This window comes from Salminus brasiliensis, chromosome 6 (genome assembly GCF_030463535.1).
Source record: "Salminus brasiliensis chromosome 6, fSalBra1.hap2, whole genome shotgun sequence".
Taxonomy (NCBI): Eukaryota; Metazoa; Chordata; class Actinopteri; order Characiformes; family Bryconidae; genus Salminus; species Salminus brasiliensis.
The window spans coordinates 10,970,510-10,995,827 of NC_132883.1; the positions used below are offsets into that span (position 1 = coordinate 10,970,510).

Genomic DNA, 25,318 nt, shown 5'->3' on the forward strand with positions numbered 1-25,318 from the left:
TATAATATACTACTCTAAAAACCCTTAGTCACTGTTTCACTGAAGTAACTACACCTTCATATAATTGAGGGTTCAGAAAACTGCACCACCCCTGAATTTTCTACTTCTACTGACAAATGGACTAAGTCTATACTTTTATGCACTTTTAGCCACGTATGCTTACAATCCCCAGCTGCTGTTTTGGCAGACGTTGTCTCCACACTGAAGTTAGGAACTTCTACACGTCGCTGCTCTGTTGTTTTAACTGACATTAGCCAAGCCTTCTCCTCAGCCCCAGCGTGTCTGCGCCATTGCCCTTTTAAGGACGCTGGTGGGAAGCAGGAGAATGACGTTTGCAGCAGCGAGCCAGGAGCTGCTCTCAGCGCCAGTGGAGCGGCGGGGAGGACGAGACACGGTGAGTAACACGGACAACTTCACCAGCCCACTCTCGGCGAACCTAACCGGGTCGTAGGTACGACCCTGGCTCCGGACAGGCGTTTAGGGTCGAATCGGATTGGAAATGGAAATTGGAAGCTAAGTCTCGGGCGGCTTGGAAACTCAAAGCCTGGCCAAATACACTGAAGCACAGGCCGGCGGAAAGGAGCGGGCTAGCGAGCTAGCTAGCTAGTTAGCAGACTCTGCTAGTCCCGCCTTTAAACACCGCAGTGTTTGGCTAGCTGGGCTAGCCTTAGCGAGCTAAGCTAAAGCTAAAGCACTGCCGCTGTAGAGCACAGCTACAGCTCAGAGCTGAATCCGGGTCCACAAAGTCAGAATCTACTCCGGTGTTGTGTCGAGTTGTGCTATCTTGCCAAAGTGTGCTACCGTAGTATATATCTGTAGGCACACTTGCCTAAATAAGACAGTAGGTTTGATATTCTGAGAAAATGCTCCGAGCAGAAGTATAGTCAGGATATTTGGATAACCTAAATCATCAATATCAGGGGGTAAAGAGAAGGTAATTGAGGAAATAAGTATTTTTTTTTTTTTTTTAATTTGATTCGCCATTCACACTTTTGAAACACATAAGCAAATAATAACAGGAAGCTAAGTTTGTAATAATGCACTGAAGGAAAAACTATTATGAAAAACATTTGTGAATTTGTGAAATGTGCGCATGCGCAGAGTCTCTGAGTAGCACATATCGATGGGTAGCACAACTCGACAGAACACCTGATTCTCCACTATGGGAGCGGGACTATGGCGGGGCCAGATTAGCCCCCCTCCTCCCCTCCCCTCCCCTTACATATTTACAACTTTCTTCGTAGTTGTTCTTGGTCTTTAAAAATAAAGCTTCACCCTGTGACTCCCGAGCGGTCACACAGTCCCCCAAAAATATCACTAAAAGTTGAGTTTGGAAGCCAGTTAACTCGGTGGGTGGGTGTCGCTCGCTGACTATGCTAAGCTAACTAGCTAGCTTAGTTAACACACTGAGTTGGGTGTTAGCTAAAGCTGTCTGCTCGGGGCGAGCTAGCAGATGTTTGTCTAAAGCAGATTGGCTAACTTGCTAGATTAGCTTGAAAGGTTTAAACCTGAGCTTTAATAGCGGTCGTTGGCTGTCACATCGCAGAGAGTCTGCCCTGTAAGCTGTGAGGCTGTTTTACGAAGGATTTGCTTAAACGCGCCGGGTTAAAGGACGAGTCAGCCTGGCTACGATTACTCACTGGTACAGTAGAAGTACAGTAGTAGCAGCAGCAGCACTGTTATGTCAGGCATTTAGCGTTAATCCACTTAGCTAATACGCCTGTGCTTACTTCATATTACACTACTTACACTGATCTGCCATAACATTAATACCACTGACAGGTGAAGAGAAAAACATGGATTATCTTCATCTACTGTGGCACCTGTTAAGGGGTGGGATACGCCAGACAGCAAGTGAACAGTCAGCTCTTATTAAAAGTGTTAAAAGCAGGAAGAAAGGGCAAACATGCATCTGAGACACTTCTGCAAAACATCAGATGGGTCTCGAGGGGTTTTACTGGTATGCAGTTGTTGGTACTTACCAAAAGTGGTTAAGAGAAGGACAACCAGTCAGCCGTCTACATGGTCATGGGTGCCAAAGACCCATTGATGCGAACTATGGAGGTCCCAACTCTCAACCTGCACTACTTAAAGAACCTGCTGTTAATGTCCTGATGTCTGATACCACAGGACGCCTTCAGAGGTCTTGTGGAGTCCATGCTTCAAATTGTCAAATCTGTTGTGGCTGCACAGAGAGGGCCTACTCAATATTAGGCATGTGGTCTTATTGTTATGACTGATCAGGAGGAGATATTAATCATTAATCATTAATGCCAGCAATGATGACCTAAATTCTGGACACTGTACTGGATTGTTTGGGCCTGGGCTAGGTTTGTAACCTGGCAGTTCCTCTGCAACACGCTTGGAGGTTTATCTGTGGAAGAACTGTACCTGTGTTGTGACTAGAGCCAGATGTGGTTCATTCCAGGAGACCAGTGTCTGATTGGATCTCATGTTTTATCTTTTTCAGTTCTGCTCTTCTGTGTCATATGGAACCCCTACAAGTAATATTTAAAGACAGTAAATTGTTCCCTCCGTTTAATGGTGATGCTTTAGGTACGTTGAGGGAAATATTTATTAAATCAGGGGAATGTTTTAAGTCTCTAAATATTAGTTTTCTACCTCAGCACTCAGTACTAGGGGCTGTGAAGTATTGCATGGACCTGGAGTGTCCTAGAAACAGGTGGAAGTTTTGTCTCTTTACACAGAGTAAACTTGGGCTGAGTCCCAATTGAGTACTGCACACTAGTATTATAAGATAAGTACTATGTACTAAGCTTGATAGTGTGGATTTGGCAGCTTACTACATAAAATATTAATGTACTAACCCGAAGGGATGATTCATTGCTTTGCCACTGCACTACAAGTTATGTCACTACAAGTTCCCCTGCAAGTTTCCTCCCTTTCAGTTTCGCATTGTGTTGTGGGATAAGTGTCCATTGTAAAAACACTGATTCTGAGTATGAATCATGGGTTTTTGTGTGTACACACGCAGGGACACACACTTGGTCTTGTTTCAAGGGCTACATGCGTAGCACTGTGGGTGTCTTCCATGATCTTCTTTTTCTTCATTCCCTGCACACATTTGGTAGTAGCACATCTATTGTTTACTGCTGTTTCTGACTTAGTGCTTCGTATAATATCCTTTTGATAGGTTTGTATTGTTCTAGTGATGGGATAAATCACTTTGTCATGGTGGCAGTTGTCTGTGGGCTGGTTATCCAAAAATTGATTAAGCACACACTTAAATGAAATGAAATGGTGATGCTGTTTGTAATTCTTCTGTAATTGTCTGTAATTCTTGGAAAAGAGCTAGTCTGAGTCAGGGAAACTTGCCCTGGTTGTTGTGTAAAGCTGAATGTGTGTTTGGTGGACAGCGTCTGGATGGTAAAGTATGAAAACCTGGACCCTTCTCCAGCTCTTAGAAACCGCTGGCAGTGGCATTCTGTACTGGTTACACAAGCAGCCGAGCAGATGATCCTGACACACAGCCTCTCATTCACAAATTCCCCTTCGCTTATGTGCCTCAAATGCTTGGCTAACATTTCAACCCTGTCACTCACAACCTATTTCTGACTTTATGTAACTGGGTTTGATTATAATAGCTTTTCTTGCAGTGGTGGAGTGAAGTAGGACAGAAGATGTTTTCAGAATAGTCCGATCAGCGGCCCTAGTTTTATGCTTGTCTGTATCGAGTAGGTGGTAGTCATGCTTGAAGCTGTAGTACAGCAATTTTCATTTGTCATATCATGCTTCACATGCAATATGAAGAGAAAGCACTACTGTCTTCATTTTTAGGTCATTTAATTGTTGATTCTTACAATTGCAGTGATGTTTTTTGCAGCATGTTTTAGTTTAGGTATTCTGCAACTATTCCTCTGTTGTGTAGACTACTAAAAAGTAGAGCTGTGCAATATGGTAAAAACTATACTATATAACATATGCTATACTAACTATACTATATCACAATATTTATCTCAATCCATGTAATCACAGACTAAAAACATCAGTGGCTACAGATTCTTAAAAACTACTACTCAGATACTCTCCCGTACACGTCTAATCACCCTGTTAGTAATGAAACCTGCAGCTTATCAGTGTTCATTAAGCATAAACGGTATCCTCAATGTGAATAGAAAAGCTTATTGTTATTACAATAACAAAATCATGATACGATAATTGTCTTATTGCCCAGCTCTTCTGAAAAGACTCATCATTGCCAGAATGGTCTAATCTCATTTGTCAGCCCACCCTCCAATAACCGATCCTAAAATGTTAGGCGGTGAGCCCCAAATAATACCCTGATGATGCATCCACATTGTTTGATTGTTGCTTATTTGGAGGATTAGTGTGATTAGCAAAGACTACTGCCTGTCAAGGTGGTGATTTTTAAAGCATTGACGCACTCATACTTATTATAATTTTGGCTCTTGTAGTAGCATTGCTAATACATACATTTGCTTTCGTCAGAGGATTACATGCGCTTTGCCTAACTTCAGAAAATGATATGTGTTGGAGCTCGTGTGGTCAGTTGGCTAACAGAACTTGTATTCCAGTCTTTCCTGGCTTCCCTTGGTTCATTGGTTAATTTGGTTAGATGGTGGATAAGAGGAGGTGTTTTTATTATTATTTTCATTTATTTTAAATAATATAAAGGTGCCAATTGTTTCAATGTGCTAATAACATCATTAAAATGTGTAAAGCTGTGAAGCTTAAACCCTCTTGACTGTATGATCAGAATGAGCACAGTACTTAATGGTAATCGCTGATCTAGTCCATCTTTAAGCTGCATGTAATAGACAGTAAGTGAAGCTGCTTTCCCACAAACATACTCCACCTGTGTGTGAAAGGCAAGTTTGAGGTTATAAGGTTACAAGGTTATAATTGAGACTTCAGTATATGAATGAGGTCAGTTATTTTTTTTTATTGTGTGACAGGAACTTTAAGTACTAAGAACAAGCTGCTTAAAGGGGGTTTCCTGTAAAAATTTGTGCTTACTTTATTGATAAGTAGTATTTTTTTATAGTTATCTGTAACACGTTTGTTTAAGAATTACCTGGCATTGGACCACTGTGTAGATTGAAACACTTTAATTTGAATTCATTAAGGGTGTAACCGCTTGAAACCAGTGATCTCTCAAAAAAATATGACTTTGTTTGTTGTGGAGAACAGGCATTATGAAAATTGTACAGTATGTTTTAGTTCATTCCCTGCTCCCAGTGCACCTGACCTAAGTCCTCTAGTAAGTGTTTAAGAAAAATGAGTCCATCACACAATCTTTATGGCAGTGAATCTTCAGGACGAGGGTTGGGGAACATACTCCAGTACAGTCATTTAATGTGCCACACTCCTACCAATCCTCAGTCTTGTTGGTAGATTATGCAACAAGTGGATACAGTCTCTTCAGATTTAGTTTTAAGTATTATGAGAATGTGAACCCGGTATTGATAATCAGATCATGCCTTGAGTCTATATTACATCCCTAGTTACTACTTTGTTTATTTTATTGTCTTCATCGCTTGGTAAATTACTGTACAAAGCATCCAGAGTCTAGTCACAGTTTGTACATATCCTGATACTGCTGACTCTGATATCTGCATCAGCCTATAATTCCCATGCCGTGTGCATCTCTAGTTATCATCACTTTTGAGTGCACTGACCAAGACTTGTCAGAAAACTGTAGTATACATATAGAAATACAGGTTCTAGTAATGGTTCTTTGGGAGGTGCCATAGGAGAACCACTGTTGGATCCATAAAGAATAATTTTTGTAAAAGAAATGAGAACATGAACCTTTTAAATTGGTAAAGGACCTTCACATGGGCTTCTTTTAACCTAATTATTTTTTCCCACATGCATCTCTTGTACAAAGGTTCTTATATGGCATCGGTTGACTAAGATTAGTAATGGAAAAAAGGTAGTTTTCATATTTGGGACACTGCATGCTTCCTTCTGGCCAGTTTGATTTGTTTTGGGAAAATATTCTGGATCTGGAAACATTTGGGTGTTGGCTCAAAGTTTAGACACTGACAGAAGTGTGTATAAGAGAGAAAGAGGGAGAGAGGAGGTGAAAGAGTTGAAGGCTTGAAAGTGCTGACTTCATTGAATTGTAAGTTGCTTGTGACTAGCGAAGGCCCTTAGATTGGTTCGCTTCCCTTTTAAGATAAAACTCCACTTTCAGTTGTTCCAGGCATTGCATTGACCAGCCTTTGGTGCTTCAGTCACAAACTGTTCACTGGACAGATGGGGAGGTGAGCAGATCTGTTAATCTACCTTTGATCCATTCGCATCCTTGACCACAGCGGAATTTAAAATGCAGTCAAGGCTAGACTGCAAACACGGTGCAGCAAAGGGAATGCTTCACAATGTTGTGACGGCACCGTCAGCAATGATCAAAGGCTGGTGTTTCAGATCTGCTGTGCTGTCCCACAAAGCCGGGGTGGCTTTTCCTTATAGTGTATTCTAGATTTGACTTGGCCGAGTTAAATTAAGTACCCTAGTGCTTTTATCTCCTTATTCACCTTTCCCTGGTATCTCTGTTTTGGTCATTTCTCTTCAGTTACTTCCATCAGCCATCAGATGGCTTACTCCGTGACTAGACAAGTGTATAAGTATTGTAGGGCATTTTCACGCTGCTAAAAGGTCCTGGTGAAAACAAGAAGAAATGGAACGAAAGTAATAAGCTTGTGACTCTTTTGTTTCTTTACCGTCTGTGTAAATAGTTGGCAGCAGTAGGCCTTGTGTATTTTTGGAAATCCCTGGATAAAGGGCTTCCTGCATTTGACTTGCCAAAAACATATTTCTGTCTAAAGGTTGATACAAGGTACATAATTGTTCATGACGTGAGTCGTAAGTTAAGTCGGAGGAGGATGTGCGAATACAAAGTGTGGACATCTGCCATAAATTCTTATTTTTTGCTTTGCTTGCAGTTCTTATGGATATCTTACCAGTTCCAGACAAGCCAAAAAAGAGAAATGACGGCTGTATTTAGCTTTCTTTTTGTCTGGGCTGAAACTGCTGGCTGGTTCCTCTGGCTTTTCGTGTGAAATCTGAATTTTTGGAGTGAACGCAGGCTTGAAACAGTGATCTCTTGTTTGGGTTCTTCAGCCGTTACCCCGACAGGAATGTGTATGTAGGTAGTGAGAGGTTTGCTGTGGCCTCATACAGTTTTGCATGCGCAAAACTCTACATGGAGGAGGAGTGTGCTGTGAAGATGTAGGCCAGTTTTGTAGATGCTGAGTGGAATGGGCAGTTACTGTTGACCGCCTTCCGCCTTTTACTTGTTTTAATGGACGAGCTCTGCATGCAGTCTCTGAACAGCTGAAGTAGGGAGTTGTCATTTGCAGCTGCAGGGTGTGTGTTTGTGTGTTGTGTGTTTGGGCAGGACGTTTGAGTTTCACTGCACACTCAGGCTGTTGTGTAGGGCGTTGTCAGGACTCCAACTCAATGGGACACAGTAGTATGAGCAGACGAGGCTCACAATGGAGTCTGCTTGGCTGAAATGATCTAATGCTGGTTGTTATCGTTTTGTATGGTCTGAACGCTGGGCTCTACTGTGCTGTACAGGATTTGTTGCCAAGAACCATTCCACAGCACCGAAGCTAACGCTCTGCACTCATTGCATTGTGATTATTTCCAACCATGTTGTAGCTTAAGCCTAGTTGTAATAAACAAGGTTTCCACATGTCCTGGAAAGCCTGGGATGTCAAAACCTGTCATTGATGAATTGGACACTGCTTAAACACACACACACTGTTGCTGTCACGCAGAAACCTTGTATCTATAGGATTGTCCATGGGTTTCAAAGGAAAACAGTGTAAAATATGTAAATCATTTTGGAGCATTTCCATTGGTCTGTCCATCATAAAATCTGAGACACAATGTAAAGGATTGTGATGTTTCAAATTATGACAAAGTAACAAATAGTAAAAAGTGGGTAATGTATAATGTAACTGTTTGTGTAAGTCATCTTAGGATTAGTTTATCAGGGGGATGTCTGTAATAACTCTGGAGACGTGATTTATGTATTTATTTATTTTTTGCATTCAAATAAGTGCTACAATTAACACAGGACGGGTTTCCAGTATTTGAGTGTTTACATCATGATCAGGTGACCATGCTTCATTCACAGCATGTCTTTCTTAATGGTTTAATAGTATAACATTTTTTTTATTTTTGTAAATATTTAAATTAAAGGCCTAACTTTCTGCTCAGCTGGTTGCATTCTTTGCTAGAGATGTACTTGCTACCTTGAAGTTTACATGGACCCTTGTTGTTGTTGTTGTTGTTGTGACTATATCAGTACACCTGAGCAGAACTGTCAGCAGCACTTAATTATCACATAATCACTTGGTTTCCTCCTGCAACTTTGAGGAAGTTTTTCTCGTGCCACTGTCGATTGCTCGTTGATCTTTTTCATTGATATATTTCTGTAAACCTGCTTTGTGACATTATTTGTTAACAAATGTGTAGTTAACAGCATGGGTATCTCTAGCCTTATAAGTGGCCTTTGTGGAGAAACGGCTGTTGTGTTTGGAATTCATCATTTTCTAAAAGAAAGAGAACACTGAATTAACTTGTACATTATTTGCTTTTTAAAAATGTAAAATGAGGAAGATTTTAGTTTTAGTTAGTCGAATTATGTATGAGTTAGAACGACTCTGTGTGAACGACTCAAATGCTGCAGTATTGTTGCAGTACACGGTGAAAATGTACAAAATGTTTGCTCTGTTTTTTTATATATATTTTGTAAAAAAAAAAATTTTTCTCCCCCAATTTTCCTTTCTACCCCAACGCTTCCTCTGAGCTATTTAAGTTTTTTTCTCTAGTCTGTTGCCAGTTTTGTCCAAGGCACCATTGAGTATGTAAGCACTTAAATTATGTGTATGTGCTCGTCTGTGTGACCAAGATAAAGCAACATAACGAGTGCAGTTTGTAACCGCTTTCGCCTTTTATCAGTGGCAGTGAGCTAGAGAGCAATGAGCCTTCTGTTTACCAAATGAGTGCCGCTCGCTATCAAACGCCAGGCTTATCTCTGCAGCTGGCATTAATAGAGACCTGCTGCTAATATGCATCCATGTACAGAGAGCTGCTGACCTGTTAGCACTTAGCATAGCTCTGATCCACCTGCTGCTGAGTAAGGATGAAGTGGAACTGTGGCTTTACCTGTACTTATGCTTATGTAATATTTAGCTGGGATGCATGGCGATATCAGCAGCAGGTACTTAAATGATGGCCAGTCAATGATGGGATCGATGTTTTGATTATTTAAGACTATTTCAATTCGTAAACTAATTTTCTGCATTTGTAGCTCTACCTCAATCTTACTACTTAAGTCCAAATAGGTCTAATTTCTATTTCACTTTTATGCAGGTTGATTTATTGGATCAGATTAGCAGATGTGAATATGAAAAATTTCATCCAATGTTCCCATTGTCATTTGATTCAAAGTGATTAAATTTGAGTAATAACTGTAGTATAGACTAGTGCTGGGCCATATAAACTCAATCAATATCACAATTTATTGAATATTTTTCCTCGATTACATTAAATGAATGATTATAATCAGCTGCTTGAGTTACTCAATCAGTTTGTTGTTGAAATTCTCTGTTTCTTCCAAAGTTCCATGACTACATGTGGTAGTATATTTTTAAGGGGACAGCACACAAACACACATAGTGAAAATAATCTTTTAAAAATTACATTTTCAAAATCTAAAAATTTACATTGTGACGATTAGCAATCCTGAACATTGATTTTGATTAATATTCGAACTATAGAAAAAATCAGCATCATAACCATAAATGCAAAAAATTAATTACAATAAAAAAAATTTATTTCAATACTCCACTGTGTCCATTTTCCTGCTTCATAGTGTTGGAGGTTTGAAATGGTGGCCATTGACTGCAGTCGTGTGCAAATTCCGGTCATTACAACGTTGTAATGTGACCTCATTCAACTCTTATATATGATCAAAAATCTGGGCTAAAAATGCAGACTCTCTCTGATCATATAAATGCTTGTTTGTTTGTGGGTGAAGGAGGACAATGCTTACTTAGTGCCATTCTCTCGCTGCCCTCCTGTGCTGGGGCGTGTATTAGCAATGCTAATGAGGTGTGTGTCTGTGAGCGAACGAACGAGCGAGCGAGCGAGCGAGCGAGTGAGGGAGAGAGAGGGAGTAGTTGGTGGCGCCAGGCAGTAGTGTCCAACAGCTCATTTGGTTAGTTATGACCGCAGGTTTACAAGCAGTTGTGATTTGATGACATCGTTTGTCAGAGCAGTATTTTTGCTCCTTGGCCAGCAGCGATACTTTTATATACATATCTCAGTATCATCACTGTCACACACCTCCTGTAAATCTGTCATTTTTGGATATATATATATATATATATATATATATATATATATATATATATATATATATATATATATATATATATATATATAATTAAAAAATCTATCTCCAGAAAAGATTTTTTTTTTTTTTTTTTTTTTTTGGGACACCGTGCAAAGAACAGTCAGTTTCAAATGTCAAAATGAAAAGGGCAAAAAGGGAGAAGGTTTTTGCGTGACTGACAGTATATACATATACAGTACTGTGCAGTAAGAGTTACTGCTTGCAGAAATTTCTGATCACATTAGAACAGATGCAAATAAATGTAAATACAGTAAAAAGGAAGCAAGAATTTCTCATTTTGAAGAAAGTAGATGGATAAAATTTGAGGTTTAAAGCTTCACCTGAATGCCTCCAGCCTCCAGTGTGTGGATGTGTTCAATTCCATCAGCAGCTTTCCTGATTTATCATCATTTAGCTGCACTGATTTACCAAAACCAGGTGTTGAATGAGAACTATTAACAATACTAGATTTCCATGAGGAGATGTTTTAATGAACCATCATTAATGAAATAAATGTAAAATATATGTAAAATCACCCTTTTTTGTTTTTGGTATGAATGTTATTTGTATTTATTTTAATTTTTTTCACTTCTTTTCCAGCAGCTTTTTCCTTCTCATTTTCACAGGTGTCCTAAACCTTTGCAAAGTGCTGCATATGTATGTAGAAATGAACAAATGTCCACCTTTCATGACAAAGTACTATTTGCCGCCCCACCTCAGATCCAGAGCTTTTAGCTGGTTGTTTTAGATCATATCTTGCACATCATTCCATGGCCAAACAGTGTCCCTTACTATCATTAAGCGAAAGCGTGGATGTATTGGAACGTGAGAGCTGTTGTGGAATGATTTAAGAGAGGGAGTGCGAGAGGGAGCAAGTGAACTGTCCTTATATGGCTTGCTCAGAGGGAGATGGAGGAGTGAGGGCAAGCTAGCGAGTGAGGCAGGCAGGCAGGCAGAGAAAGAGTAAGCAAGTGAGTAGTTTAATGTTATCACTCTCTTTCGTTTTTGTTGTGCTGTTGCCTGGAAATCTACTGTAAAGGCTATAAAAATGAGTGATGGTGCAAGTGTAGTGAAGTAGCTGGAAACTAACCCATGGTAATGTAGCCTGTGTGTAGCCAGGAACATTAAAAGCAATGAGAGCGCTACATGATTTACCTCTGTCTACCCCTTTGTTGATAAGCTAATAAATGCTGCTGGTTTGACACTGACTACATTTGTGGTTCTAGATTTCTGGGCGTGTGATCTTTGCGAGAACATGGGGGGAGAAGATGTACAGCCAGAGAATCTTAAAAAGAGCTAAGCAGTCAAGCATCCATCCAAAGTCCTGTCTGAACTGCAGTTCTGGAGCTCTGTGGAGACGGAAAGCCAGAAGTAGAGCAAGCCAGAGTTGGAGTTGAAATTGAAACAGAAGTTAGGAACTTGGTTGTAACCTACATGACAACCACAGCCCTGACTGAAACCGTAAATGCCGCTTCTCTCACCTCTCCCCTAATTTACACTCTGCTTTTCTCTACACAACTAAAAACCCTCAAACCTAAATTTGCTTACCAAGAATAAGGTTTTACAGTCTGGTGAATACCTTGTTCCTGTTTGTGGTTTTTGGTCGATTTTTATTTGTGTCGCGCTTTTCACTGCTGCCGTTGTTACAAAGCAGCTTTACAATAATCCTGTAACAGGACAAGAGATCAACTAATCAACTAAACATACACACGAACATAAAACCCCCTGGTGTGCTAAACAAAGGTGGCTGTGGCAAGGAGGAAAAATCCCTTACTTGGCCCTTAGGAGGAACCAATAGTCACAAGGGGGGACCCACCCCCTTATGAATTATTGATTAAAAGTCACTGTACCACAACATAAGACTGTTCTCAGATGTGCTGATATAAACATATAAAAAGAATGGTTAGAATAAGGAAAGTAATGCTTGTTAAACATGCTGTTTGAATGATGTTTGGCCTGGGAGTGAGGGTTTTGTTACGAAATGTATGCACAGTATGTGTACCAATAAACAAGAAGTGAACTGAAGTTTGTGTTGATGGAGATGTTCTCTGGTTCTCTGCTCTGTTGACAGGCTGTAGAGGCGACCACAGAGAGACCCCAGCATGCGTGAATATAAGCTTGTGGTCTTAGGCTCAGGAGGTGTAGGAAAATCTGCACTGGTAAGAGCAGAACCACATACACTAAACCAGTGGTACTCAAACTGGTCCTCAAACAGGCCCAGGCTTTCACTACTTTTGGCAGGAAAGAATGTGGACTCTCTTGCTGGGGCCCTGAGGACTGGTTTGAGGACTACTGCAGTAAACCATACTGTAACCATAAATCAAACTGGAAGAGCTTTTACAAGTACATGAACTACAAATGTGCTGCTTGTTTTTCTTATCTATCACCTCCTTCACATGTTTAGATGGTTTGCACAGTTTGTTGCTCACATAGCTGCAAATGTGTAAATGCAGGCATTTTGCCACATCCTCCCTGTGGTTTTGATTCCAGTGCATAACTTATGATCATCTCTCTCGTCTTCACAGACAGTCCAGTTTGTTCAGGGTATATTTGTGGAAAAATATGACCCCACAATAGAAGACTCGTATAGAAAGGTAAATAAACCTACCTTTTCCTTGTAAAGTTACCACAGCTAATGAAATTCTCTTTTGTAATCAGTCAATTTCTCTCTCTCTCTCTGTCACTATCTCTGTCACACTCACTCTCTCTGTCTGTCTGTCTGTCTGTCGGTCACCCACCCCCCACCCCCTCAGCAAGTAGAAGTGGATGGGCAGCAATGCATGCTAGAAATCCTCGACACAGCAGGCACAGTAAGTTTGTGTACTCCTCATTTTATGGTAGAGACCTGTAAAAACCGTAATGCTGTAAGAGAATATTAGTTTTCTTAAGCCTTATTTTCACCCAGAGATATTTGCTAGAATTGGTCACAGGTTAATCCAAGCTGTGAAGATGGAGTGCAGCTGTTATCTTTAAGCAATCACATTTACACATAGTGACATTTCCAGAGATGTCATTTTTTAAAATAAATTATTCAGTCTAACCATTGGCTGTCGTTTGCATATTTTGTGTGCGCTATAGGAGCAGTTCACGGCGATGAGGGACCTGTATATGAAGAACGGACAAGGCTTTGCTCTGGTCTACTCCATTACAGCACAGTCCACCTTTAACGACCTGCAGGACTTGAGAGAACAGATCTTACGGGTTAAAGACACAGAGGATGTTAGTATCGTTGGACGATCTTTCCTTTTTTTTTCTTTTTTTTTTTTTAAATATATAACACCTGACCACACCTGACCCTTTTTTAAAAACCTGATGTTTCTAACCCTGGTGATGACTGTTAGGGGAGTCCACTAACTCGAGGGATGAGCGCTTTACAATTGATATAAATGATAAAATGATTACTGGTTTGATGTTGTTCTGTGATATGGGTTTTACTGTGGTAAGCTGATAGACCAGGCTTACTCCTGGTGAGGGATCTTACCACAGATTTAGGATCCAACAGTAAGCCACCTCACCTGATCTAGCTAATTATTGCCTTTAGATGTCCCTGATTATCTGAATGGGCTGTGTTAGATATCGGTTGGAGCAGGAAGGAAGGTGTTTCTCCAAGAGATCACTGCTTTAGCCAAATTCAGCAATGATTTAATTCTTAGTACACTTGAGAATAAAATGAGGGTAAATAAAGATGAAATAGTTATCAATATTTACCTCCCTACACAAATGTATAAAATACATATGCATGCATACATGCATACAAGGCACATGCAGTTTATATCTATTTATATAACTGTGTGCATGGCCCTAAAATCACTTAATTCAGGTTTAATCACGCCGGAAAGCAGCTTGTCATGCTTAGGGGGTGTGTGTGTGTGTGTGTGTGTGTGTGTGTGTGTGTGTGTGTGTGAATATAACGGCCATGATGCATTGTGCTCGTCTCTGTAGGTGCCAATGATTCTGGTGGGGAATAAGTGTGATCTGGAGGACGAGAGGGTCGTGGGCAAGGAGCAGGGGCAGAATCTTGCTCGCCAGTGGAATAACTGTGCCTTTCTAGAATCCTCTGCCAAATCAAAGATCAATGTCAATGAGGTGAGTAAGCGCTTGCTATACTTTTATATGAGTGGAGTCATTTCAGTGATTGCTAACATTCATTGAAACTTGCCTGCAGTTGTTAAGTCCAAGATTAGGCTTAATCTGCCTAAAGGACCCATTTACTATTTACAGCCCTTGGTGTAGTTTTGAGCCCTACTTTGTCTCTCTCTCCATCTCTGCCAGATCTTCTATGACCTGGTCAGACAGATTAATAGAAAAACGCCGGTGGAAAAAAAGAAAGCCAAGAAGAAGTCTAACTGCACACTGCTCTAAAAACGCACACATACGCACCCCAGCAGCAGCTCTGAGCCAGGTAATCATAACCGTGTGTGGACCAATAATAAATGTTGCATGTTCAGTAATGTTTACATTGACTGCTCTAGAAAATATAAGCACTCCAGTTTCACTCTAACATAATTAGTTAATTAATTGCTTTATGTCTGAAATAATGTTTATTAATGTAGTGTTGTCCTGTTTTTCAATTTGTTTGGTAAAGGTGTTTTAATCACTCCTATTTTGCTGACTCATGTTTACATTCTCTGCATTAGTGCTGGGTCATTAGTTAACTTCTGCTGTGTTTAATTAAATTTGTCCGGCTGCATTAATTAATGCAATGGCACAGATGTGTAGTTTTGGATCAATATCACCTCCTAGTGGTGTTAAATGGTAGTGCAGGAATTATATCTGTTATTCAATAATGTAATGTACAAAATCTTGGAATTTCACTTAGTCAGTAGGAGAACCGACGAGTTTAGAAACCTCATCCCCTGTTTATTTTCCTCTGTTTCTTCTAGAATGCTGAAATGAAGACCTGTTGCCCTACTGGCCAGCATTCCAGCCCCATTCAACAGCTATTGGAAACAGCGTCGGCAAAGGCAGAAAAAAAAGACTAAGGCTTATTCCTTAGTTTACTGAAAGGAGTGAACAAGAAAAAGAGGAGTTTGACTTCTCATACACTCTCTCCATTTCTGCTTTTCCTTCTCAAACAATCTTTAACTTTTCTCCTGCCCCCCCCTTCCTTTCCCCCCCCCTCTTTTCTCCAGAAATGATTTGTCTCAAGCGCTTTCGTTTGTCCATTGGGGGGTAGTGAGTAATGTGCTGTTCATTAATACCGTCAATAAGCATGGGCACATTAAAAACAGTTCATATTAATGTTTGCAAAAGTCAAATCATGTTAATATTTTAGCCCCTCCCCCCTTCCTTATGACCATGTTTCTGACTCTTGCTAACCTTCACTTCAGAAGTAGATGTGGGGCAATACAAGTCTCTACCACAAACCTCCCGCCCTCCCTTCATCTGGACCAGCTCCTCAAATAACGTTTTTTGCCTGAGTGACTTTGTTTTATATTTGAAGTCTCGAAGCTTTCATATTTCGCATAATATATTCTAATTCCATTTTTTGCATAGAGAAGCTTTGGAAAAAATGGTTCTTTTATTTGAGAGATGGGGACAAATAACATAAATGGGTTTCTCATGCTGAAAAAAATTATTGTACTAAAACCAACTCTAATATTTCTTCTTGTGTTCTGTCCCTCAAAGTGGTAATAATTTTCCAACTTTTATGAATGATTAAATTTTAGTACATTTTCATTAATTTGTTGGTCTTTTGTATTTTGTTTTAGGCGTTTGCTTGGATAAAGATGGTTAGATAATCCGTTTTGTGCCTGTCTAGGAGAAGAATGAAATCGGGCCTATACCATGGTGTTGACTTCTCCATCTAATAACCAATAATCTGTTTGTTAAACTGCATTGTCAAGAACCAAGTGTCCATATGAAGTAAAAAGAATCATATTACAAACTTTATTTTTATTTTATTTCCTTCTTCATGATTTTCTCCATAGTTGTCATGGTGACGCTAGGTGTCTCTGGCCGGCTTTTGGTTTTTATTTGAAGATTTTTTTTTTTACCCTTAATCTTATTTTATGATTTAAAATTTTCCCCCACAGTTGATTTAAATAAACGTATTTCATATTGATTTGGCTGTTTCTCATAAATGGCATTCTCATATTTGTAGTTTATCACTTTATTGCAGCTTTATGGGCCTCAGTACCATGAATGGTCCACGATATCAGTCTCAGGCTTGCACGTGCAGTCTTGTGCAAAGGTTTGGGCACCCCAAGGCAAATTACATGCTTTTGATTTTATGGGCGAAAATGCGTCTCATCTTCTACAGAACATACTTCTGCACATTGCATGCAAACGTAACTTTAGCCTCATCTGCCTAATATGGAGTAGGTCCTTTTTGTGCCATCACAACAGATCTGACCTTTCTATGCATGGACCTCTGAGTCCTGTGATATCTGGGATATCACCAAGATCCTTTAAGCCCTGTAAGTTGAGGTAGGGCCTCCATGACCCTGTCACTGGTTCACTGGTTGTTCTTTCCTGGACTGCTATTGGTAGGTACTGACCACTGCATACCAGGGGGGGAAACCCCAACAAGACCTGCCATCATAGTTTGGTCCTTGGTCAAAGTGGCTTAGATTCTTATGCTTGTCCATTATCCCACCCCTTAACTGATGAACCCACTGCACATGAAGCTAATCAGTGTTTTTCTCTTCACCTGTCAGTGGTGATTAATTTAATGGATGATTGGTGTAACTACTGTTTATTTATCTAGTTTAACATATTTTTAAAAAAAAACTGTACATGTGGCATGTGTAAAAATAATGGTGCTTTAGATAGGTGATGTTTACATTTTCCAGCTGCTAAGTTCAGAAAATCCTTTTTGTGAAATATTTGTCCCCTTAATGGTTAAATCCTATATTATCATACTCAAGAAAATGTTAATCCCAGGATGTCCATCTTTTAGAGTCATCTGTTTAAATGAGGCATCATAAGACGCCCGCACGCACACCCGCGTGCTGTGTTTGGATCAGATCACATGCATCATTCACCCTTGTCCAGTAGAGAGCAGTAGATCCCTGTTCTTACTGAGGTATCCCATCAGTATAAACCCACCACATCTAACAAAGCTGGAGTCTCTCACACATTAGGGCAAAAGGGTTTTGTTTATTGAAATGGGGATTTGGTTGAGGTGGTGTGGGTGGGAGTGTGTGTGTGTTCAATTCTTGCTCCAGTTGTCTGTTTGGAGTTTAGTGTGTTCTCCCCTTTGTCTATGCAGGGTTCCTCCCGCATGTGGTCAGTGAATTGACCAGTGGCATGATTGTGTGTTACCCTACAATGGACTGATGTCCTGTCCAGGGTAAGACCCCAGAGTACCAGGAGAAGCAGAAAAGAAGATGGATGGATGGACTTACGTGTGTGTGTGTAAGAGAGAGAGAGATTTGCCTGTGTACTTGCTTGAGAAGAGTTTCTGAAGAGCTTTTAAAAGAGCACATCCTTTAATGAACAGCTCTCTTCCTTTGTCCGCATGTTAAACCTTGATTATGCTGCTGATTGCCCTGCTTGTCCTCTGAGTTTAATCTCTTTCTGGCAGATTGCACTCAAATCTGATCAGCTCTTTACATGATTGATCTGTTAGGCAGGCTGCTTCACCTAGTGTTAGTACTTTGTGGAAGTGTAGCTTTCACTAAACTCTTATACAGCAACTTGCCATAAAACCAAGTTTTAAGTAATAAAATCATGCAGAAAGGTATCTGATCATTGCCAATAGGCAGTGCATGGACAATAAACAAAGAGCTTCTTGCCAGAACGATTATTGCTAACGGTTGATTGAAATTCAGAAACACGTTCTGTACTAGTTACATTTTTGAGAAACTGTCCCAGGAGTTTTACAGTACAGTGAATTTCTTCACCTTGCCCAGTTTAGAAGCCTGTGTCAGCCAAAGGGTTAAAGGCTAAGTTTAAGGGCCCAACAGTGGCACCTTAGTGGACCTGGACCTTGAACTCTTAACCCTGTGATCAATAACCCAGAGCTCCACCCACTGAGCCACAGCTACCCCATAGTGAGTGTAGTAAGTGCTACCTAAGAGCTAGTTATTGCTGCTTACCTTTTCTCCCATGGCTGTTTGAATTAGAGTTGACATTCCTCTTAGACTGGACAGTCTGGCATTCCCCTTCCCCTTGCTTCATGTGCAGTGTTTTTCCCCCTCGAGGCATTTTACAGTTTTCAGAATTCTCTTTTAGGTATTTTTATTTCTAGATTTTCTATTTGTTAGGTTTTCTTCCTCCAAAGGCTTCCAGATGAAACGAGTGTAGTGGCTGTTGAGGTCACCACTGAGTCCTTACCTGCCTGTAATTAGGGAAGGGCATTCAATAAGGACTCCTGCTTGTTACATCTAAACATTTGTCTGGATTAAGCTCATTCTAAGGCTCTCTTAGGTCCTTACCACTTCATCTGCTACCTTTCATTTCCACATTTGTCACTTAAGAACAAGTGTCTCCTGCCCCATTTCTTCCACATCTGCACAAGCCCACTACCAAGTCAGGCAGAGCAAGCTTAATCAGGGCTTTTTGACAGTGCTGCTTTATCTGTTTCCCACCGTCGACTTCCATTTCCTTCGCAGCCAGAGTTCTGTAGCTCTCCTAGATGGCTCAGCGCAGCACTGGTCTAGAATCAGATCACATTGTCCTTTATTGAACCTTGTCAGTATGTGTTAGACTGATCTGGAAGCAGCTCTGGCATAGAACCTGACCCATTTCCTATCAGCTGGCTCGAATTATCATTCAGAGGAACCAGTGTGCCACTGATGTGTCAGTTATGAACTTGTGTCTTTGGCCCGGAACACAAATTGAATCCAATTGGTCAGCCAGGACGTATTTGTTGTCCAAAGTTCCCAAGGAATGGAAGCCTATGACTACTATCTTGAACCACTCAGTTTAGTTTGTACCTTTGTCCATTTTTATGGTCTTGTTGAGATTACTTTAAAACTTGACATAGTTTCTGGCAGGTGTGTGTTTTAACCCTGCAGATTGCATAATGCTAACTAGCAGGTTTACAGTTGCTATTGAAAAGTTTCAACCCCCAATTGGCAAAATATACAAGCTTTCAGCTCTAGCATTTTGTGTGTTGTGTTGGGAAACTGCCACTATCATTATTATTACCACCATTAACCATAATTACTCTTATTATTCTTACCATCACTACTATGATTATATTAGTTATATCATGACTATATATCAGCACATCTGAGCAGTAGAACAGTCTTATGAGGTGGTTCAGTGACTTTTATCAATAATTTATAAATAGTTTTGATCAGAGGAGGATGGATCCTCCTTGTGTGTCTTCGTTCCTCCCAGGATTTTGTCCTCCAGCTCTGAGAGAGTTTTTGGCTTGCTCCCAAGGGGTTTTAAGTTCTATACAAATAAATTAGATTTGATTTGGAGAAAGCACTTGTTCTATTAGATGAGTGGATCTGTTTTAATTATTTGTGTTTGATTGGTTTATGGCTGAAATAACAGCTGGAATATTGTTATACCAGCTATTGCTAACAGCTGGATGTTAGTAAATTATGTTAATAGTAAACCAATGGTGACCTCATGACCAATTTACAATGGGGAATCATTTAGATTGCAAATGTAAACTTTCTTTCTATATTTATTTGGTGTGTTTTAACCATCTCTAAAGGTTTTCTCTACTGTACAGGACCCTTTTAGCATTCAACAGTTCATGTCACCATGGTTCCATAAAGAACCAGTGTCTTTACTAAAGAACCCTTGAAGAACCTTTTTTTAACAACATTTTTTATAAAGTGTGATGATGTGAAATACTCTACTGGCTTCCTGTAGCTGCTGCCCGCATCAGATTCAAAACCCTGACTCTGGCCTACAAAGCCAAGACCAGCCCCTCCGTACTTGATGGCAATGGTCAAAAGCCTATCCGCACCAAGAGCCCTTCCAGCTTCAAGTACGGCTTGGCTCGACCCGCCATCCCTCAAAATCCACAGAAGACAAGCGTCCAGGCTTTTTTCTGTCCTGCACCAAAGTGGTGGAACGAGCTTCCCCAGGGTGTCCAAACGGCAGAGACGCTTGCTGTCTTCAAACACAGACTGAAGGCCCTCCTCTTCTGAGAATACTTCCGCAAATAGGACAGTGGTCACCTTATTGCCTTGTGTTTAGTAATGTCTAAACTTAGAGGTATCTTTAAAGTGTTAGTCTATTCAAACTAGCTGAGGTTTTTCTTACAAGACATTTTCCGTCCGAGGACAAAAATGTAACCATACGAACAAATGTTTAAGCATCTACATAGATCAATTGCTTCTACTAAAACTTTAACGTTTAAAAGTTTTGTCTCTGAGCCCATAACGGATGTTTCACTTTCTGCAAAAGCATGTTTAGCCCAGCTTTAGGGTAAGGAAGGGAAAATTGTATTTTTTGCCAGCCAGACTATTGCTTTAATTACTGTTGTTCTCTATTTTTAACACAGTTGTTCCACATAAAGCCTGTTGGTTGAGTGTAATGTTAGACCTCGCAATAATAGTGTGGGCTGTTGGAATGAAACTGGCCTGTAAACTTAAGATCTGACTGCACAGTTCACACAGTGCTCAGACCACTGTCATGTTATCCTCAGGCAAATTCAATTTAGAGTCCCGGACTGACCAGTCATTTTTAGCCTACAGTATGCTGCCTCCCACAACAAGGCTTGTACTGTACATGCATGCAGTGTGTGCACTGGGAGGAAGCCAGTCTTTTGTTTGTTTATTTTTATGAGGAGATTTGGATTTGGGGGCAGTTCTCATGCTGCCCGTGTCAAAGGTCAGAAAATGGACTGTGGGATCAGTGGCTTAAAAAAAGCTTGCAAATTGAAAATGACACAGTTCTCACAATCAGAGATGTTCACTGCGCATCACTTAGCTTCACCAAGGGTGCTCCATCCATCTACCCCTTATCTTATTCACTGCTTTCTGGTCAGGGTGGGTCTGTAGTCTCCCCACGATCACCTGTGTGCCCACAAGGCAGGAATATTCCCTGGACAAGGGGCCAGTCCATCACAGGGTACCACACACACCTAGGGGCAATTCACATACCATGTGCATTATTGAGAGGAAGCCCGCACAGACACAGGGCCAACACACCAAGCTCCTCGCACAGTCAGGAGTGGTATTTGCACCCACAACCTCTGGAGCTGTGCGACACACTCACTACCTGCAGTGCCACCATACCACCATCCCAGTGCTCTTATTTAATTAATGAAGTCCTTAAAACCTCTGTTGTCTGGGTCTATACCCCTCATTCCTCTGCCTCAAACGACATATAATGGTGGGGAGGAATATGTTGTTATATGTCCAAATGTTTGTGGACACCCCCTTTAATGAATGCGTTCGGCACACATACACAGCTTGTCTTGGCCCTAGAGAGAAGTACTACCAATAGAATAGGACTCTCTGGAGCAGATAAATATGAACCTATTGGCACCATGCCTACTGCCAGGTGTGGGTTAGAGCAGCATAAAAGCCCCCCCAAGCATTGAGCTGTGGAGGAGTGGAACTGTGTTCTTTGGAATTGTGGTGCTGCATCCAATACGTTTTGGATGAGCTAGGCATGAGTTGGGGATGTTGTGGAGTGTTGCTCATCCAACATCCTGCCCTTACTAACGTTCTTGTCACTGAATGCAATCAAATTCTCACAGCAATGCTCCAAAATGTACTAGAACAGTAGAGGACAGTAAAGACAGTTACTCCAACAAAAGCAAGATAAGGTTTTTAAATACCCTTGATTTCACAAGAAACAATGAATGAGCAGGTGTCCCAATACTTCTGTCCATATGGTGTAGTTGCGTGACAGTGTCTTATTTATAGAGATCAAGTCATTTTGGACCACTTCCTTTGATCTGTTCGTAACACAGCCTTTACACAAGGAGTGGACAGCTGGCGTTTTCAGGTGATGAGATTACTATGAAGATTTACACACTAACATCAGCTTTACTCACACACTACAGGTATCCACAGATGATGAGCAATGCAGAGACTATTACTGTAGGACTCTAATAACAGGCTCTGAACACGCTCACACCCACATCTACACACACCGCACAAGTAAAATCAGCCCCCGGGACAAACAGGTGTGAGGCCTGGGAAGGTCACACAGAATTCAGTGTTACCTCTGGGCAGAAACCTGTGCTAATGCTGCTGCTCCTCTATAGGTGTGTGTACATATCGGAGGTCATGCTTACAGCTGTTCATTGCTCCCAGGCCCCTTTACACACACTCTCTAACAGACAGTCACATCCAGCATGTATATATGTTATAGATACACACACTCGGTTGAGGCTGTATCCCAACAACCCTTTAAATGAATACAATTCAGCTGCTTTAATGTGCACATATTGCTGACATGTGTTCAGTTACACACACACACACACAAACACCTTGTGATCTCAATAGCAAAGCATTGGCAATAGAATGGTAGTCTCTGGAACAGCTGCAGATGAGGTCACCATGCCCAATGCCAAGTGTCAGCTAGAGGGGTATAAAGCCCTCCCGCGCTGGGCTGTGAAGCCGTAGAGTTCTCTGATGAGTTGGAGGGGCGTTTGTGAGCCAGAACTAATCAATCAACATTAGTATATTGCTAATGCTAATGCTAATGCTTGTGGTGGAATGTAACCCAATATACTCACAGAAATGTTCCAACATCTAGTGTAAAGGCCTGAGCCGGCGCTGTGTGTTGGCTCTGGCTATTCTTAAAAGACTGTACACTTATGTTTTAAATGTTTAGAATTTCCCTTTAAAGATCACTATTGACATTGGTATCATTTATTAAATAAAAACAGTAAGAATTCACCTTTACATTATGAATTTCCTGCCTTTGTTTAAGCTGATTTTGCTATTGTGCCTAAACGGCAGATACACTGTATGGACAAAGTATTCGGACACATGCTCAATCCTTGTTTGTTTTTTGTGTTTTCTTGGGTATTAAAAAATAATAATAATAACCTGCTTTTTCTCTACTGTCCAGGGAAGGCATTATACTACATTTTGGAGCATGGGTGTGAGGTTTCGATTGAGTTCAGTGACAAGGTCAGGATGTTGGATGATCACCACCCTACTTCATCCCCAACTCCCCAGCTTATCCCAAAAGTACTGGATGGAGCACTACTGGTCCAGAGAACGCAGTTCCACTGCTTCACAGATAGATGCTGGGGGGCTCTATACCCCTCTTGCACAGGCCTGGCATTAGGGGTCAGGGTGCCTAGGTTCATGTTTATCTATTCTAGAGAGTCCTATTCAATTGGCAGTACTTCTCTGCAGGGACTAGACTAGCTATGTGTGTGTGTGTACCTGCAGATCTGTGTCAGCAAAGGGTGCTGCTTAAAGCAGCTGAAAGCATTAATTAGGAGGGGTGTCCACAAACATTTGGACATATAATGTATGTCAATTACCTATGAGTTCAGCAGCTGAGATGTATGTATCACACATCCCCTGGTTTCCAGTGAAACAGCCCTCCCTGAGTCAGTGTTACTTGACTGGTCTTACTCATCACCGGTCTCTTGTGTCTCATCATGCTGATGTCTTCCGGAAGAAAGCCTGGCCCCTGGATTTTTAGACCGTCCATGCTGACCTCTCTCGTGACCTCTCTGGATAGGTGAAAAGTCATGCTGTTCTTTGAATTACGATTTCGTAAACAGGAAGTTTGGCTAGATGGTGTGCATGAGCCTTTTGGGTTCCTCAAAAATGGTAAGGGAGTGCAGGGGTTTACTTCTGGCTTCGGTGGCACCCCAGCATAAGCTCCTAGTTGCCAATGAACTGCAACATTACAGTAGAAACACTGGGTCACATGAGTGTCCACAAGCTCACACTGTGTGGTGCTGTCATTGTGATGGGCGACAGTAAGAATGCCTCTCCAGTTGACCGTTACTGCTTCCTGTTTACAGATTAAAAGGACACAGGAAGTAGAAGTGAATGAAGGGAAGTGTGGCTCTGTGTCTTAGTGTACAGATTTATGAAGCTGTAGAGGCCGTTAGCAATAAAATTCAGATCAGATCTGCAAGTGATTAAAGAGAATTGAATATCACTATATTCTCCAAATACACTATATGGACAAAAGTATTTGGACACCCAGCACATTTATTGTTTCCTCCAAAATCAATGGTATTAACAAAGCGTTTATCCTGCTGCCGTTGGAGTAACTGTCTCTACTAGCCATGGATTCTATTCAATTTTGGAGCATTGCTGTGAGAATCTGATTGCATTTAGTGACAAGAGTGTTAATTAGGTCAGGATACTGACCTTAGCCCAAAGGTACTGGGTTGTGCACCGTCATTCCAGAGAACAGTTCCACTGCTCCGCAGCTCAATGCTATGGAGGGGGTTTACCCCTTTAGGACAGACCTGGCATTAGGCAGGAGGCCAATAGATTCTATTTATCTGCCCCAGAGAGTCCTATTCTATTGTCAATACTTTTCTACAGGGACTAGACAAGCTGCGTGTGTGTGCAATGGGTGACACTTAAAGCAGCTGAATCCATTCATTTAAAGGGGTGTCCACAAATATTTGGACATATAGTATACATACTGGTATAACAGAAGCTGCTGACAATGATATTACTTGCTGTATTGTCATTTGCTCATATATATATATATATATATATATATATATATATATATATATATATATATATAATATTTTTTTTTTTATATATTCTTCTCATGACCTTTCCAGAAAGGAAAATCTGTTTCTTCTTTGCCATCCTTAATACAGATCATAGCTCCATGTATTGCCACTATTGCTATTGCTGAAATATCGTACAGCCCAGAAACAGCTCATTTTGAGACCGTTTGCCTATTTAATTATTCCTATTTTTATCTTTTTTTATTTTTTATTTTTTTCATACAGACAGAACCCAGTTCTCAAAATGGTTCTCATTTACTATTTTTTTGCTCTTTTAAAACAAGATAAGGGTGCACAACAGGAATCTGCAAATATTTGCTTCAAAC

The 25,318-nt window shown here is 40.7% G+C and overlaps 1 protein-coding gene across 2 annotated transcripts; it reads left to right on the forward strand.

Annotated features, from left to right (window-relative positions):
- Positions 1–287: 287 nt before the first annotated feature.
- Positions 288–16,460, forward strand: rap1aa (RAP1A, member of RAS oncogene family a). Of its 2 annotated transcripts, none has more exons than XM_072681609.1 (8): positions 288–394; positions 12,468–12,555; positions 12,922–12,990; positions 13,150–13,206; positions 13,475–13,615; positions 14,339–14,482; positions 14,669–14,798; positions 15,280–16,460. In XM_072681609.1, exons 2-7 carry the CDS (start codon positions 12,499–12,501, stop codon positions 14,756–14,758), a joined length of 558 nt encoding a protein of 185 aa, XP_072537710.1. In that variant the 5' UTR covers positions 288–394; positions 12,468–12,498; the 3' UTR covers positions 14,759–14,798; positions 15,280–16,460. The 2 variants fall into 2 exon arrangements, with proteins under 2 accessions (XP_072537710.1, XP_072537711.1); XM_072681610.1 differs by lacking the exon at positions 288–394 and adding an exon at positions 11,684–11,857.
- Positions 16,461–25,318: the final 8,858 nt, after the last annotated feature.

Excerpts from the sequence above, each read along its gene's own strand:
- rap1aa (XM_072681609.1), top strand. The coding sequence starts at position 12,499 with ATGCGTGAATATAAGCTTGTGGTCTTAGGCTCAGGAGGTGTAGGAAAA. Across the intron at positions 12,556-12,921 it reads GTGTAGGAAAATCTGCACTG|ACAGTCCAGTTTGTTCAGGG; the intron begins GTAAGAGCAGAA and ends TCGTCTTCACAG. Across the intron at positions 13,616-14,338 it reads GGGTTAAAGACACAGAGGAT|GTGCCAATGATTCTGGTGGG; the intron begins GTTAGTATCGTT and ends TCGTCTCTGTAG.